Raw genomic sequence first — 14,017 nt, 5'->3', positions numbered from 1 at the left:
GTTCGGTTTTTATTTTACGTTGTTACGAAATATTTTCAAAGTCATTGTGTTATTTACAAAAATTTGTCAGTGGAGTTACTTGTCGAAGAAGATGTCGTATTAATTTTAAAAATGAAGTTACATATATATGCATGTATTAATTATGGGTCATAATGTAGTTGTATGTGCATATTCCTAGTATCGCAACGGAATAAATAATCGTGTGCTTCCTCCACGTATGAAGAAGAGTCCATTCTTCATACGTGGCAGTCTATTGTCCAAGAATGGACAATACAGTCCATTCTGTACATTTAATTTAGATTTGTATTGTAATATTTTGTATTGTTTCTCTATAATTTTGCATTATGGACAGTTAAAGCTCTTTCGCGGTGTATATGTTCTATAAATATCTCGTTAATACAGTAACCGTGAATAACGAAAGGTAATCTATATGGAATTATACAGAATACGTCTAGGTGACAAAATACAAAAAAAAAAAACAAATATATAAAATGATTTAGTTGAAGTTTTTAAAAGTTTTTTAATTGATTATCTTAAGTCTTGAATAGTGGTTTGAAGAATTTTATACTTTTCTCTTGCTTGGCAGTTTAAAAAGCAGTTTGCCTCTTGAAAAACTTCAACAACTTTAAAACTTCGTACCATAGACGTATCAATTTTCGTAAAGAAATAGCAAAGCCTATTTGACATTCTTAAACCTACGCTAAGACTTTTCAAATTAAATGTCACGTTTCTAGCTCTCGTTGAAATCTCTTCAATGAGCTGTGAATTTAACATTTTAGCGTAACTTTTTTATTAGTCCTTTTGACGGAATTTACAAAGGATATTGGTTTGGATACGTATTGGAATCCTTTTATTGTTATGTATGTACTTATTAGATCCGCGAATAAAGAAATTTTAGCCGCGAACATAGGAATTGGGTCGCATTTTTTTTTAATCTTCAAATAATGAAAACGCGAATGAAGGAAGCGCGATTAAGGAGCTTTTACTGTGCAAGCTTTTGTCGTCTATTAAGCATATAATCGCCCACTGGAAGGCGTAGGCGTCTCGCTAAGATATCTATGGGGGATATATCATAATCGCCACTACAGGCACGATGGGGGGGTTGGCGATCGCAGTGTGGTATTATGGCACGCAGAGGACACTGCTGCTCATCCTCTGGAACTTTATGAGTAGGCAATCCTATATAATTAATGCACAAAGTAATTATTTAAGATTTTATCCCTAAAATCGAATCCGCGACTGTCCTTTACCGCTGAGCTACCACTGCTAGTAACATTGTAGTGTTGAAATTATTTAAATCTATTCGTACGCTTTTCTGGCCTGTCCTGTATAATACAAACACGTTTTCTTTCTATATAGATGTTTTTTGCCTACCATACGAGCTGAGGTATGTCTTGATTTCTGTCAAAACTATAACTTCTTCCTTTAACCAATGGCATGTGCACCATTAATCAATGGAAAATCCAGTAACAAAATCGAAAGGAAATTTTAAGACAATGTGTAAATATATACATAAATTTTTGCGTGAAAACCTTTTAAAAAGAGTCACATGTAAACACACTTAGTTGTTGACACCATCTACAATCACGTCTCATTTACATTGTTAATTAGGTCCGGCGAATGAAATAAAAACCAGTCTAAACGTCATTGGGCTTTAAGACCCTCATTGCTTTTTGCACAGATTATAAATATTTACAGTGAACGTTAATAGATAATAATAATAGCGTGACACCAATGGCTTATTTGATTTCGTTAGATTACACGTTGTAGTACGTATCTTTGCTAAACATCCTTTTGTATTGTTACCAGGCGTGGCGATGACGATGCGCTAAGGGCGTGTACAGACTAGCGTTTGTTGAGCGTTTTTTTATTTTTATTTAATTATAATGTTTGACATTGAACTATACTGTTTTAGTGTAAATATATAAATCAAGGCAATTGTTTTAATATAATTAAAGTCGTTGAATGCGGGCAGCGCAGGACTGGTCTTCGTGGCGATAGGGGAGGCCTAGGCCTTGCAATAGACGTTTATCGTCTGATATTATAATGATGATAAGAAGTACAAATAGCGATCGTATAGCAAACTGCGATTTCTACCAGACCAATATTGGACGGAACTGGTTACTTCGAGAAAACAGAGAGCGATTACCAAATGAAGAAATGGGTTAAAATTTTCAGTTTGCTATATGTATGTACAGAATGATTGGTAATACCTGTAAACTTTTAATAGGTGAACGTATAAACACATTTGTTATCAATTAACTTATTGTACACCCTATATACAGGAACGATAGTACATGTGAAGAACGAAAGAAAGGCATAAAAGATATTGCAAAGGAAGGAAGGTGTATATAAATAAAGATTGAAAAACCTGAAAATGTGGTCCCCAAAAACGTGGACTATATAAAAACACACATACAGAAGTAAAAACATAAACTTTTCCGATATCACTTACGTAATGAACACGTTGCTATGTTTAATGTTGTACATATTAACGTCTAAGTGTTAAATTTTTTTTATATTTTTAGCTTCTTAATCTACCGATAATATGTTGTTTTGGATTCATATCTACTTCTGTGTATACACTTTTATTGTAAGAAATAATCATATACATTTTTAATATGGCTTGAGTGTTATTTTTTAAAAGAGAAGCAATAAAATCGAAGAATGGAGGATAGGTTCACATGACCAGTTAAGAACCAATTCAGTCAACTTTCTATGTTTTACTTATTTAGAAATATTCTGAAACAGGTACGATAATTGATAACTAATTGGTAACCGATACAATGGTAAGAAAAGGACTAATATTTAGCCATTTCTGCACATGCAGTGGTAGTCGTGCAACAAAGTGCACCGCCCGCCAGCCCGCTGACAAATGCGCATGCGGCAAACAATGCGAATCACACAACCGCCACCGCCAAATCACTCAACACGTATTTCACTCCTCCACGGGGCATCTTCAGGAGTTATGTTACACCGATTAGTGCCGAACACAGAGTCATACTAATCGGATACTAATTAGGATGGACTTCCGCAAGGTAACGCCTGATTCCATTAAATGATACAATGGTAACATAAACGATACACTTGTACTATCACTGATACACTCGTAACATAAATGATACATTTGTAATATAAATGGTACAGTTATAACATAACTGATACACTTGTACTAAAACTGAGACACTCGTAACATAAATGATACATTTGTAATATAAATGATACAGTTATAACATAACTGATACACTTGTACTAAAACTGAGACACTCGTAACATAAATGATACATTTGTAATATAAATGATACAGTTATAACATAACTGATACACTTGTACTAAAACTGAGACACTCGTAACATAAATGATACATTTGTAATATAAATGATACAGTTATAACATAACTGATACACTTGTACTAAAACTGAGACACTTGTAACATAAATGATACATTCGTAATATAAATGATACAGTTATAACATAACTGATACACTTGTACTAAAACTGAGACACTTGTTACATAAACGATACACTTGTAACATAAATGATACAGTTATAACATAACTGATACACTTGTACTAAAACTGAGACACTTGTTACATAAACGATACACTTGTAACATAAATGATACAGTTATAACATAACTGATACACTTGTACTAAAACTGAGACACTCGTAACATAAACGATACACTTGTAACATAAATGATACAGTTATAACATAACTGATACACTTGTACTAAAACTGAGACACTCGTAACATAAATGATACACTTGTAACATAAATGATACAGTTATAACATAACTGATACACTTGTACTAAAACTGAGACACTCGTAACATAAATGATACACTTGTAACATAAATGATACAGTTATAACATAACTGATACACTTGTACTAAAACTGAGACACTCGTAACATAAATGATACACTTGTAACATAAATGATACAGTTATAACATAACTGATACACTTGTACTAAAACTGAGACACTCGTAACATAAATGATACATTTGTAATATAAATGATACAGTTATAACATAACTGATACACTTGTACTAAAACTGAGACACTTGTTACATAAACGATACACTTGTAACATAAATGATACAGTTATAACATAACTGATACACTTGTACTAAAACTGAGACACTTGTTACATAAACGATACACTTGTAACATAAATGATACAGTTATAACATAACTGATACACTTGTACTAAAACTGAGACACTCGTAACATAAACGATACACTTGTAACATAAATGATACAGTTATAACATAACTGATACACTTGTACTAAAACTGAGACACTCGTAACATAAATGATACACTTGTAACATAAATGATACAGTTATAACATAACTGATACACTTGTACTAAAACTGAGACACTCGTAACATAAATGATACATTTGTAATATAAATGATACAGTTATAACATAACTGATACACTTGTACTAAAACTGAGACACTTGTTACATAAACGATACACTTGTAACATAAATGATACAGTTATAACATAACTGATACACTTGTACTAAAACTGAGACACTCGTAACATAAATGATACATTTGTAATATAAATGATACAGTTATAACATAACTGATACACTTGTACTAAAACTGAGACACTCGTAACATAAATGATACATTTGTAATATAAATGATACAGTTATAACATAACTGATACACTTGTACTAAAACTGAGACACTCGTAACATAAATGATACATTTGTAATATAAATGATACAGTTATAACATAACTGATACACTTGTACTAAAACTGAGACACTTGTAACATAAATGATACATTCGTAATATAAATGATACAGTTATAACATAACTGATACACTTGTACTAAAACTGAGACACTTGTTACATAAACGATACACTTGTAACATAAATGATACAGTTATAACATAACTGATACACTTGTACTAAAACTGAGACACTTGTTACATAAACGATACACTTGTAACATAAATGATACAGTTATAACATAACTGATACACTTGTACTAAAACTGAGACACTCGTAACATAAACGATACACTTGTAACATAAATGATACAGTTATAACATAACTGATACACTTGTACTAAAACTGAGACACTCGTAACATAAATGATACACTTGTAACATAAATGATACAGTTATAACATAACTGATACACTTGTACTAAAACTGAGACACTCGTAACATAAATGATACATTTGTAATATAAATGATACAGTTATAACATAACTGATACACTTGTACTATAACTGAGACACTTGTTACATAAACGATACACTTGTAACATAAATGATACAGTTATAACATAACTGATACACTTGTACTAAAACTGAGACACTCGTAACATAAATGATACATTTGTAATATAAATGATACAGTTATAACATAACTGATACACTTGTACTAAAACTGAGACACTCGTAACATAAATGATACATTTGTAATATAAATGATACAGTTATAACATAACTGATACACTTGTACTAAAACTGAGACACTTGTAACATAAATGATACATTCGTAATATAAATGATACAGTTATAACATAACTGATACACTTGTACTAAAACTGAGACACTTGTAACATAAACGATACACTTGTAACATAAATGATACAGTTATAACATAACTGATACACTTGTACTAAAACTGAGACACTTGTTACATAAACGATACACTTGTAACATAAATGATACAGTTATAACATAACTGATACACTTGTACTAAAACTGAGACACTTGTTACATAAACGATACACTTGTAACATAAATGATACAGTTATAACATAACTGATACACTTGTACTAAAACTGAGACACTTGTTACATAAACGATACACTTGTAACATAAATGATACAGTTATAACATAACTGATACACTTGTACTAAAACTGAGACACTTGTTACATAAACGATACACTTGTAACATAAATGATACAGTTATAACATAACTGATACACTTGTACTAAAACTGAGACACTTGTTACATAAACGATACACTTGTAACATAAATGATACAGTTATAACATAACTGATACACTTGTACTAAAACTGAGACACTTGTTACATAAACGATACACTTGTAACATAAATGATACAGTTATAACATAACTGATACACTTGTACTAAAACTGAGACACTCGTAACATAAATGATACACTTGTAACATAAATGATACAGTTATAACATAACTGATACACTTGTACTAAAACTGAGACACTCGTAACATAAATGATACACTTGTAACATAAATGATACAGTTATAACATAACTGATACACTTGTACTAAAACTGAGACACTCGTAACATAAATGATACATTTGTAATATAAATGATACAGTTATAACATAACTGATACACTTGTACTAAAACTGAGACACTTGTTACATAAACGATACACTTGTAACATAAATGATACAGTTATAACATAACTGATACACTTGTACTAAAACTGAGACACTTGTTACATAAACGATACACTTGTAACATAAATGATACAGTTATAACATAACTGATACACTTGTACTAAAACTGAGACACTCGTAACATAAACGATACACTTGTAACATAAATGATACAGTTATAACATAACTGATACACTTGTACTAAAACTGAGACACTCGTAACATAAATGATACACTTGTAACATAAATGATACAGTTATAACATAACTGATACACTTGTACTAAAACTGAGACACTCGTAACATAAATGATACATTTGTAATATAAATGATACAGTTATAACATAACTGATACACTTGTACTAAAACTGAGACACTTGTTACATAAACGATACACTTGTAACATAAATGATACAGTTATAACATAACTGATACACTTGTACTAAAACTGAGACACTCGTAACATAAACGATACACTTGTAACATAAATGATACAGTTATAACATAACTGATACACTTGTACTAAAACTGAGACACTCGTAACATAAATGATACACTTGTAACATAAATGATACAGTTATAACATAACTGATACACTTGTACTAAAACTGAGACACTCGTAACATAAATGATACATTTGTAATATAAATGATACAGTTATAACATAACTGATACACTTGTACTAAAACTGAGACACTTGTTACATAAACGATACACTTGTAACATAAATGATACAGTTATAACATAACTGATACACTTGTACTAAAACTGAGACACTCGTAACATAAATGATACATTTGTAATATAAATGATACAGTTATAACATAACTGATACACTTGTACTAAAACTGAGACACTCGTAACATAAATGATACATTTGTAATATAAATGATACAGTTATAACATAACTGATACACTTGTACTAAAACTGAGACACTCGTAACATAAATGATACATTTGTAATATAAATGATACAGTTATAACATAACTGATACACTTGTACTAAAACTGAGACACTTGTAACATAAATGATACATTCGTAATATAAATGATACAGTTATAACATAACTGATACACTTGTACTAAAACTGAGACACTTGTTACATAAACGATACACTTGTAACATAAATGATACAGTTATAACATAACTGATACACTTGTACTAAAACTGAGACACTTGTTACATAAACGATACACTTGTAACATAAATGATACAGTTATAACATAACTGATACACTTGTACTAAAACTGAGACACTCGTAACATAAACGATACACTTGTAACATAAATGATACAGTTATAACATAACTGATACACTTGTACTAAAACTGAGACACTCGTAACATAAATGATACACTTGTAACATAAATGATACAGTTATAACATAACTGATACACTTGTACTAAAACTGAGACACTCGTAACATAAATGATACATTTGTAATATAAATGATACAGTTATAACATAACTGATACACTTGTACTATAACTGAGACACTTGTTACATAAACGATACACTTGTAACATAAATGATACAGTTATAACATAACTGATACACTTGTACTAAAACTGAGACACTCGTAACATAAATGATACATTTGTAATATAAATGATACAGTTATAACATAACTGATACACTTGTACTAAAACTGAGACACTCGTAACATAAATGATACATTTGTAATATAAATGATACAGTTATAACATAACTGATACACTTGTACTAAAACTGAGACACTTGTAACATAAATGATACATTCGTAATATAAATGATACAGTTATAACATAACTGATACACTTGTACTAAAACTGAGACACTTGTAACATAAACGATACACTTGTAACATAAATGATACAGTTATAACATAACTGATACACTTGTACTAAAACTGAGACACTTGTTACATAAACGATACACTTGTAACATAAATGATACAGTTATAACATAACTGATACACTTGTACTAAAACTGAGACACTTGTTACATAAACGATACACTTGTAACATAAATGATACAGTTATAACATAACTGATACACTTGTACTAAAACTGAGACACTTGTTACATAAACGATACACTTGTAACATAAATGATACAGTTATAACATAACTGATACACTTGTACTAAAACTGAGACACTCGTACTATAACTGATACATTCGTAACATAACTGATTCGATCGTGACATAAATGTATCACTCGTAACATAAATGATTAATTTGTGGCAAATTTTATCCTAGTAATAAAACTGATACGATAGTGTCAGTATTGAATTTTCAAATTAAGCCTTTTATCGGATTAAAACTTGAATGTAGACTTTGAACTGTTGATTGGGGGTTTCAGATAACTTGTTAAGTGGTCGATGGACGTGATATGTTTATTTTGCAATGCCAGGATGTGTTTACAATAATCGGGGAATTCCCCGGGTCACTCTTAATAGTTATTTAAGAATCTTATATAACCTTGTCCGCCTCAGAACTGCAGAGTATTTTAAATATGACATGCCATCCTCTAATACAATAAAATATCTTCTAGAACAGAGTTCCCCAAACTTTTTTGTGTCGTAGACACCTTGCCATGTTTTTCCGTGTTAGGTAGACCCCCTACTTACCTGATATTGATTTCCTGTAAATTTCTAACTGTAGTAAAGTTTAGTGTTTACATTTATTAATTGAATTTAAATTAAAACTACTCAAATTAAAATTTTGTATCTGTTATATAAAATATACGTAACATTAAATAAACATAAAATAACATTAGCAATAAGTCAATATTTTTAGTGAGAAGGATGAACCTGATGCTTTAATAATAAATTATCAACATTTGGCGTCAATTTTGTAAGGGTTAATCTTAAATCTCCTCGGCGAATGATGTAAGTAAATAGGTACTATCAGTGTATGTGTTGAGGTCCACTATCGTGGACCCCCATTTTCATTTCATGGACTCAAAATTTTTTTTCGCTGTCGTAGACAGGTTGTCATAGACCCCTAGGGGTCGATATAGACTACTTTGGGAATCACTCTTCTAGAAAATTCCATCAAATAATAATGATAATTTCTATTGCCAAATAGTGCGTAATAATTACTATAATCCGTATTGAAAGACGCTGTGGGTAATGTGATTGTTGAACTAACGAGATATGTTATCTTATCTAACATTAACGAGCGAAGCTATCTCGCTATAAAGTATATTTCATTTATTTATTTCCATAATTCAAATGATATGAATTATAAATAATTTTTTGCAATGTAGACAAAATAAATGAAAGTGTCTTGTAAATATAGCCACATGTAGTGTGGTTACAAAAACATTAACAATTTTAACAGGAAGTGTGATGTATAAAATGTCTGTCTAGACTTTTTTGAGTTAGTAAATCTTAATCAGATGTTTAAAAAGGTGAAAGAATGTTTGAATGCTAAGAGTCAGTTACTAGGATCACTGTCAAAGACTTCATAAAAGATAACACCTTTTGAAATTATGCGTTCTTCTTCAGGCTATTTTAATGTTAATTTAAATATGTAATATATTATAATTAAAATAATATAAAATAGCAATAATTTCGCTTCGACTGTTCTTGTGACGGGTTGTTATAGAATTCAGTTGACGACAATAAGAGATGTCAAGATATATATAGAATAAAGATTTTTTTTTCAAATTTGAATAGGGTTTTTTTTTCCTGCGTGCGCACTGGTATGAATTTTCTTGTGTCATGGGAACCGTAAAATGCAAGAAAAATTTAGAAGGAGAAACGCAGGAAGGCACACTCTTTGCACATGTCTTCATGAGGGATTTACTATTTCAATTCTGAGTTATGATCTATTTTTTGATCTATTTTTAGTTAAATCTAATATTAAAAGTATGTTAAATAAATCTTATAGCATTCGAGAGTTTTCAGTCGAATTGTGTAGTTGACGGATGTATAAATTTGTAGTTTGTAAAACATTATTATATTTCGTTTTAAAAGAGCAACTGTTGAATTTCTGGTCGGCTCTTAGCAGATCGACATTCCGAGCAACTTACTACTTATGTAAAAATAATTGACGATTCAATATGCGTGTAAATGACTACTTGAATAAAGGTATTTTTAATTTGAAAGTAACTCTATTTTTCCGAATCATGATCAAGGAGACTGTGTATAGTTTTATTAGATATATAGTTAGTGATAAATATCGCATATACGTATTAATCCTTAGTACAGTGTCCGGCGATAAATATTGCACATCGACTTTTGAATAGAAACAATCGGTTAATTTCGGATTCGTAGAGCACTATCTCTGTCCCGCACTACCTATGTGACGTTTTGTCAGTCGTTGTTTTTCGTGCGACAGAGATAACGCTCTACGAAGCCGAAATTAGCCGATTATCTCTTTCCAAAGGTCGACGTGCAATATTTATCGCCGGGTACTGTAAAACATTTGTAACAACATGTAACACACAATGTTACTCGTGAGACCGACTAAACTGTATCGTAAAAAAATTAAAGTCATTAATAATGAAGTAAAGTTTAACGCATAAACTTTAATGTAACGAAGACTAAACCATTATCACTGTAGTCAAATAAATCGTGCATTCATCACACGTAAAAGGTATATATAAAAAATGGTTATAAAACATACATTAGCAATGCCCGTCGCGCGACGTGTGTAACAAACTTTACGCGCCTCCAATGTTATCACTTGCGCATGCGCACAAATTTAAATTTCGAACGCGTTCCGTTGTCATTCGCTGCGTGACCGTCGCGGCGCGTGGACTAGTTGTGCTCATGTACGTCTGGGACGTTCGGGTCGTAATCGCGTTCTCGTTCGTTGTTATATATTATAATATATTTTTGTATAAAATTTTTGATTATATCATTAAAGATTTGTTGGGCAAGATATCGCGAATGCTCGATTTGGACGTTGAAGACGAATAGTTTATATGTTATAGTTTAAATTATATATTATTTATTCAATCTGTGATATATATAGTTAAGAGTTGATTTAAATAGTTAATCAAAATGACACAGCAGACTGGAGTTATCACAATACACCAAGTGAGTTTATTTTTTTAAAACATATATTTTTTTTAAAATTATATGTATATATATATATATATATATATATATATATATATATTTAAAGTGCAATTTTATATTTCATAATTTTCGACGAAATATTTAGATTAGATTAGAGATGATAGTTGTGGGTCTTCGTAAATTTCGAATTAATAAAAATTTAAATGCTTTTATAATGTTTGAGTTGTTAAGTTTGGTGTTTTAACATGAACTCAATAATTATTAACTAATTTGTGTTGCTATAAATATATTTGCAGAGGTAACATTTATTACTATTATAGTGTGTCAGTTTAATACGTTAATATAAAATCATTAATATATATATATATATATATATATATATATATAAAGCCTATTCTAAGTGGTCTCCATCGGTCGCAACATTCCTTTAAATGTTGAGGTCAGTTATCAATAATAGCATACTCCCTTTCCATTGAATTATTCTTGACCGCCAATTACATAGATTGTTTTAAAGACCCCAAATTACCATAGGATCTAGAGCAAGCCTTCTTTTAAACTGACGCGACATGACATGTTGAACTGCCCGGTGCTATCAGTCTATCCTTTTTTTAACCTCTGTGACAAAACTGTCGTCATATATTACCTTTTTTAATAAATAGCGATGTACAACAATCAGAATATTATTATTATATAGGTAAATTAAAATTGATTAGTTTTAATTTATCTTAAAAATAATGATATTTCTTTGTAGATATACAAAGTTATTGGTTATAGGTGTAAAAGTTCGAAATATGTGAACGTGTGAACTCATTGCTAGCAAATAATGTAAGGTACACCCTTTGCAAAAATAAATAGTTTCAGAAATAATAATTTAGTAAGAAAAATCGTTTTCAAAATTTATTGCTACATATAAAAGTTAATTATTGTTTATCTCTGCAGACTTTATACCATTAGTTATTGGTCTGTAGAATTTCAATAAAAAATTAAGCTAATATAACACATTAACACATTTTATATGTAACACATGTAACACAATGAAAATTGATTGGATATATGTGTAGAAACTAAAACTTTATGCTAACAAAAAAAAAAACATTCACCTTTAAAAGCGTTTGTACGTATTTCAAATCGTGCGGATTTTGGTTTGGTTTATAAATTCTAATATTCTAGTATTCTGATGATGATTATGTGCTTTAAATATAATCTGATTCACCAGACTCGTCACCTCCTTCCATAACATGGTTAAGTAGGTGATGGTTGGTACGTAATTTAGAGATACCGTAATCATAGTTAAATTTTATACACGCTATCATTACTATATAATCATCATAATTTTTTAAATATTTCATCATCAACAGTTATAAGTAATAAGTAATATACTATATCTGTATTTCTTGGTAATTACTATGCATATAGTACTCGCAATAGATATTTTATGATCGTCATCATTTCAGCCGTATGATGCCCACAGCTGGGCATAGGGTTCCTACGACCTTAACAAGGTCGTCTGTCTGCCTTATGAGTGAAAGTCCTACGCTGCGGTTTAACCTTTCGTTTACCGCAACATGGAGCCTGTCAGTACGAATTTTTTTAAATGATAAATGTAATATTATTGTTTATGATCCTGTGTTCTGTAGTGCATCCAGAGCAAGCGATTTTGAACTGTATTTTTAAGGTGATTCGATATAATGTAGTCTACTTTATTTCGGGCAGATATGACCCGTACGCAACCGGGGAGTTCGGACAGATATGTCCATAGGCATATGACATGTTAAAGGTTTGAAGTGAAAATAGTATCGAAGGTACAATTCTGCACAAAAGTGTACTATATTAAATTTTGACAAACGCATAAATCAATTTATTTATTTACAATAACACTGTGTTGTATCGGTAATGTTATTATAGACCAGTGATTCCCAAAGCGGTCTATATCGACCCCTGGGGGTCTATGGCAACCTACAAGGGGTCTACGTCAGCGAAAAAAATTTTGGGGGTCCACAATAGTGGATCTCAACACATACACTGATAGTACCTATTTACTTACACCATACTATCTTATAATATCAAAACATTTACATTATTTATAAAAGTATCTACCAAGTAAAAAATTTGTTTATTTAATGTTACGTATATTTTACATAACAGACACAAAATTTTATTTTGAGTAGTTTTAATTATAAATTCAATTAATAAATGTATAAATTAACATGTGTTTTTACTTTAAGTTTTTAACACTAAACTTCACTACAGTTAGAAATTTACAGGAAATTAATATCAGGTAAGTAGGGGGTCTACCCAACACGGAAAAACATGGCAAGTGGTCTACGACACAAAAAATTTTGGGGAACTCTGTTATAGACATTCTCTACCAGTCAACTTTGAGCCGTGCATAGATAGCCAGCAGACACGTGTAAATGTCGTGATAGATATACAACATATTAAATACTTTGTATTATATATCCATAATAAAACATAACTAATTACCTAATAAGTAATAATTATATATTAGAGAGAACGGAAAGTAATGTCGCTTTCTCAATTTAAATTAACATGACAATATTTTTTACAATGGGAAACAGAGAAAGAGAGTGAGGT

General features: G+C 30.4%; 1 protein-coding gene across 2 annotated transcripts in view; it reads left to right on the top strand.

The window, feature by feature from the left end:
- fbl (pantothenate kinase 3 fbl) overlaps nt 1–14,017 on the top strand; it is a 71,653-nt gene that overhangs the window by 20,695 nt on the left and 36,941 nt on the right. Inside the window, exon 1 of one of the 2 annotated variants that reach the window (XM_068769787.1) lies at nt 11,149–11,440. The exons of the other annotated variant lie outside the window; for it this stretch is intronic. Coding sequence (XP_068625888.1) covers nt 11,405–11,440 — 36 coding nt within the window. The 5' untranslated portion in view covers nt 11,149–11,404. Of the gene's footprint in view, nt 1–11,148; nt 11,441–14,017 lie in introns of those variants that run through there. 2 annotated transcript variants of the gene reach the window in all.

Source organism: Battus philenor, unplaced genomic scaffold (assembly GCF_028537555.1).
Source record: "Battus philenor isolate CCGP_79_NKW_IND1 unplaced genomic scaffold, ilBatPhil1.0.hap1 SCAF_29, whole genome shotgun sequence".
Lineage (NCBI taxonomy): Eukaryota > Metazoa > Arthropoda > Insecta > Lepidoptera > Papilionidae > Battus > Battus philenor.
The sequence above is the reverse complement of the archived record's forward strand: the minus strand, read 5'-3'. Positions and strand labels throughout refer to the sequence as shown.